Source organism: Gigantopelta aegis, chromosome 6 (assembly GCF_016097555.1).
Source record: "Gigantopelta aegis isolate Gae_Host chromosome 6, Gae_host_genome, whole genome shotgun sequence".
NCBI classification, from domain to species: Eukaryota; Metazoa; Mollusca; class Gastropoda; order Neomphalida; family Peltospiridae; genus Gigantopelta; species Gigantopelta aegis.
Window position 1 is genome coordinate 21934388 of NC_054704.1, and position 5681 is coordinate 21940068.

Genomic DNA, 5681 nt, shown 5'->3' on the forward strand with positions numbered 1-5681 from the left:
GGCTGGCGAAAAATAGGGTAATTTATCAACAGCAAGGACTACACAAATAAATGAAACGAAATGTCAGATCTGCGTTGATTGTCCGTTAGGCATTAAATCAATTACTTTAACATCATGTTATTAAATATCCATGGCAACGCTGCACTAACACCAAACAGCACTGGTTATGAAAATTACTAGGGCCTATATTCGAGTTCATTAATAACACTCAAAAATACACGCGTATACTGCAAGAAAAACGAAACTCCAGTGAATTCAAGTGTTATTGACGGCAAGACTGCATAGAAGACTAATGATAAACTTCAAATAATTACAAGGTAGAAAAAAATCTGTAACATATTACTGGGTAAATTACAATTGAATGGAGAAAAAAGGAGGAGACTGTATCGATTGTTACATTTTCAGATAGTCGAATGCGTAACATACTAGTAGATGGCAATGATTTGTCAAAAGCAAAACTGATGTAAAAACGTATTACGATGTCAGGGTAAAATTACAAATGATTACCATCTGTGAATTCCCATATGTACCAACAAGAGTCACAATCATATTCTAAGAAGTCGCAATGAGAATCTGACCTGCACTCCTGATTCACTGTTAATTCATTTCATAACTTAATTTCGTGCTTATATCCAATTAAAGGTCAACCACGCTCTCGTGGGCACACACCTCAGCTATCTGGTCTGTCTGTCCAGGACAGTGGGTTAGTGGTTGGTGAGAGAGAAGAGGGTGTAGTGTTCTTACACCTACCCATTGAGTCGTTAAAACTCGCTCTGCGTGGGAGCCGGTACCGGACTGTCAACCCAGAACCTACCAGCCTTAAGTCCGATGGCTTAACCACGACACCACCGAGGCCGGTTTCATTGTTAAAATGAAACGGTTGTAGCAATTCTTCGTGAAAGGATAGCGTGATATTGTGCTATAGTTAAACAAGCACTTTCATTGAAAGTATGGGTAGCAGAGTACAAATCCATCTCGTTAATGCTGTAGGACTGTTGTGTTAAACTTGTGCTATATTCTGTCCTGTTAGCGTCAATGTAAATTTGCATATGAAAACACCTAGTTAATAAAAGAATAACCTGCGGGGCATTAGATACGAGATGCTGTAACAGCTCTTCACTGCAGACCATTCGTGGTTGTTCTGTTCCAAAGATTCTCTTTCAAAGACATATCAGCCTGGGTTTTTTGTATGATATAAGAACGTCCATAAGCTCTTGTCACTAATCGAAAATAATAATAATAATAATGTTTTCTCTTGTTATTGTTGTTACACATGTGATGCGTTTTAAATGCAATAATCACTAACTAGGCTATTGCATTATCTATTCGGGGCGGGACAAAATCCAGTGGTACAGTCCTCGTCTGAAGTGGGGTCGTTCTGCGATCGGTCCCCGTCGGTGGGTCCATTGGGCTATTTCTCGTCCCAGCCAGTGGACCACGACTGGTATATCAAAGACCGTGTAATGTGCTATCCTGTCTGTGGGATGGTGCATATAAAAGATACCTTGCTACTAATGAAAAATGTAGCCGGTTTCCTCTCAGACTACATGTCAAAATTATCAAATGTTTGACATCCAATAGCCGATAATTAATAAATCAATGTGCTCTAGTGGTGACAATAAACAGAAAACATGTTTCCTGTCGTTTTACACTGTATCTGATCAGAACAGTGTTACGCTTGCGTCACTGTCATGATCTCTGTTCACAAGAAATCCATCTGCCTAACAACTCAATTATTAATTATCTAGCTACAACGTCAGGTTTAAATGCAAGCGTCGTCAGTTATGAACTAGGCGATACAACGGGAAAAACTAATTATCTATACAGAACAACAGAAGATACGAGACTTTAATATATCAGGCCTTGACCTTAACCTAACCAGGCTACCAGGTTATACGGGGGCGGGACGTAGCTCAGTGGTATCTCGCTTGCTTGGTTCGCGGTCAGTCTGGAATCGATCCCCGTCAGTGGGCCTATTGGGCTATTTCTCGCTCCATCCAGTGCACCACGACTGGTATATCAAAGGCCGTGGTATGTGCTATCCTGTCTGTGGGAGGGTGCATATAAAAGATCCCTTGGGAATAAAATGTTCATTAAACATTGATGATTTTAATAGACACAAAAACTAATGCAGTTCAAACTGAATAATCAAAATTAAAGAAAACTAAATTAATGTTCATTTCTTTTGTTGTTCAGTATATATTAAATACTGTTCTGAATAGTATATTTATAACATTAATCGTTATACATGTATTTGGATACTAGGAGTGTTTTGTTGTTAAATAATACATTAACCAGGTAAAAATAAAATATTAATAATATTCATCACAAGCCAGAGTTCCACAAATCCGCTAGCCCGACGCCCGGGGCTAGTGTTTTTTAACATAGGGCTAGTGACAAATGCAACCCTAGTAGTCCGATGGGATAGTGGCTTAAAAAAATAAAAATAAAAACTAAAGTTAGCTCACGAAGCTCACGCTTGAAGCGAGTGTTTTGTATTCATTTCACAAGTAATATCTGTACTACTTATAAGGGCCACCTGTTTTTTCCAAACGCTAAATAACGTTGGGCTTACTTTGTTCAAAGACAATATTTCACAGACTATATTTTGGCGGAAAAAAATGGAAGTGCGTGTTAACTGCCTTATTACTAAATGTTTTGTTTAAGATCTTCAACCAATTTAGTTGTGCGGATGAATGTTGGGTTTGTTTTGTTTTGTTCGTTTTGGGGTGTTTCATTACTTTTAATATATGACATTCATAATTTACCAAATAGTTTGTTTAAACTTGTCTTGGTTCACCAGATTCAACGCTTGAGCCTGTCGTCGGTAAATCAGAAATCTATAATTTAAGTTTTAACAATGGTAACCAACTACAGATTAGAATTAATTAATTTGTAGCCTGGCACAAAATACAATTCAGTGTAATTTTAGTGATTTTTTTTTAAATCAAGCATCTAGTTGCTGAATCCAGGAATTTCCAAGCAATTTATTTGAAAAATAATGCCATACAAACAAGGATTCAAACATACCCAGAAGGCATACAGAAATAATATGTATACCATCCACTCACTCCAAAGCAATCATTTAGGAAAACGCGCCAACGGGAAGAGTTCTTTTCGCAACCGTAATTGTTCCTCGGAAAGTTGTCCAGTCACTTAAAGTAAAATGATCGAATAACTGTTAAAAAACTTAGAATTTAATATATGTCTTGAGATGTTAAATAATATAAATCACGATTTAGTTTTTGTAATGTACTTCAATAGTAACTTTGTACATCTGTAATTAATCTATAATTGTTTCCTACTGACACTCTATTCTATTAAAAATAATACCCTTTGGAGAAGAATACTGAGCAACGTAATTGTGTTCAAGATTGGTTTGATTTGGTCAAAAACAAAGAATTACAGCTAAACACACAAGTATATAATCTTGTATACCAATCACATTGTGTAACTTACAAAATAAATATATATTTCAATTAAGTTGGTATTAGTACATGTATGTTTTGTGGCTTTTTTCTTTTCTTTTTCTTTTAAGCAACACACGCATCGACATATAACAAATATATTTAGTAACCAGTACCCACTGTTTCCAATTTTACTTAACGCAAATCACAATTCCCACACAAGGCGAATCACTCACACCTGAAATTCTTTTATGCTTCCTAGAATATCTTCATCAGCTATGGGTTCCAACATGGGAGACAACTCCGTCTGGAGTTTCTTCTGTGATTTGATTCGGCCTTCCTCTGCAATGGATCCTGATCCAGGAGGACCAAGTCCAGGAGGCGCAGCGACTCCTCTGTCTCCTCCATTCCCCTCTTCTGCGGCCCGGGGCCCCGGGGGCTTGGCGACGACTGTCATGGCGTTCCGGCACGTCCTCTTCACCTCCTGGTTCCGCTGCAGGTATTCGTCGTAGTAGTCGATGTCGCTGCCCTCGCGGCGCTGCTTCCTGATCTGCGTGATGATCAGCGTCATCAGACCCGTGGCGTAGAAGACGATGACGACGATGACGTAGAGTAGCTCGTTCAGCTCGCTGTCCCGATATGGCTCCTTTAACTGGAGCTGGATGAGGGTTCCGTTCATGAACAGTGACGGGCTTTTCACCGAGTGAAACAACACGGATCCATTGGGTATGACTTGTCCGGTACGTCCAGCCATGTTGTTAGACTGTCATATGTAAAGTATATGATTAACAATTGAAGTAATAGGAGGGGGTATTTAAAGCAACAATTCAAGGGAACTGATTATTGCGATCACCAAGATGAATGCGACTCAACTGCAATACAAATGCGACTGCCAGACGTATTCCGAAAACAAAAATGAAATCCAGTTATTCCACGATATTGTAAAAATACATATTCCTTACATATACGGTCATCATCATGGCCATTATAACTGAAATGTCTTTACTTCGTGGTAAACACATTTAAAATCCATTTGTGGTTACACCAACACTCTCGGCCTCACGAGAGATTCAACAGTTTCCGACTTTTCCTTCGAGAATCCACACAACGAATGCAATTAATCGCGAGTATAACGTTACGATGTTTTCCATTAATAAATTACCGCTGTTTGGAGACAACCTAAGCCTGCCTGGGCCAGATTTTTGCATGTACAAATCATTACCAGCGATTACACAAGCTTTCGGGTCTCGCTGACTCTATAGACTGTTAATCCGTCACAAAGCCACCTGCTCTAGGAAATTGCCTTTGGAGTCTGTCGTATCTTAACACGCAACCACACTGGCATCGCGGTGAGCCAACGAGGTAAGGAGGAAAAGATAAATCACTGCCGACTGGGGTTGAAGTTAAGTAAGACAGTCTCAGCGTTATCACTTGTTGCGAGCAGACGACAGGGAACTAACTATATATGACTACCTGTAGGGTGCGCTGCTCACGGCTGATGTGCAAGTCTAGAGGTACGCTTCACCAACACCTCCGATGCGGGTCATACGCTGAAGAGCTAAGTAGGCACATGGTCAATTCTGGCGACACGGGCGATCAATGCTCCGAGTATTGATTTTGTAGTTTCGGAGACTGCTAAATTGCTACTGTGACAAACCTATCTACGATCGCTTGCACTGTCGCACTCGTGTCACATATGTTATATTATGGCTATACATATTTCACGAAGGAAATGTCAGGATTTTAATCGTTTTAAAAAAAGGGAAAACTCATGTTTTAACGATATTGTATAGAGCAAACGGTCTAGTGATTAGTTATTCTTCCTGCTTTCGTTCATTCCTTTCTCCGTTATTTCCTTCTTCCTTCCTTCGTCCCATAGTCTAGTTAATCTCTTTGTTTAAATCTATTGTGCTTGTAGTCTATTGTAATTAAGCATTTGTAAAATGGAATTATTTAGAAAAATGGATTAAATAAATCGTTATATTTTTTTTGGTTCATTTCTTGTTTCTTTCATTCATTCATAGCATAGAAAATATTGTTTTGTCTATAGTAGCCTATTTACGAATTTATACGGTTCTTCAGAAAAACCATAATAAGATAACATTAACCTTTAAAACTTTGGAAATGTATACCATTTTCTACAAATGTCTGCACATAGTCTGCTTACTTTGTGTGTTTAAGAGGGCAGGGCGTAGACCAGTGGTAAAGCCCTCGCCTGGTGCGCAGTCAGTAGACCAGTGGTAAAGCCCTCGCCTGGTGCGCAGTCAGTAGACC

General features: G+C 39.1%; 1 protein-coding gene across 1 annotated transcript; it reads right to left on the reverse strand.

Moving 5' to 3' along the window:
• Window positions 1-2923: 2923 nt before the first annotated feature.
• LOC121375244 lies at window positions 2924-5015 on the reverse strand. The gene has a single exon (XM_041502573.1). The coding sequence runs from the start codon at window positions 4159-4161 to the stop codon at window positions 3640-3642; it is 522 nt and encodes a 173-aa protein (XP_041358507.1). The 5' UTR covers window positions 4162-5015; the 3' UTR covers window positions 2924-3639.
• Window positions 5016-5681: the final 666 nt, after the last annotated feature.

Coding starts and splice junctions, on each gene's coding strand:
- LOC121375244 (XM_041502573.1), bottom strand. CDS start 4,161: ATGGCTGGACGTACCGGACAAGTCATACCCAATGGATCCGTGTTGTTT.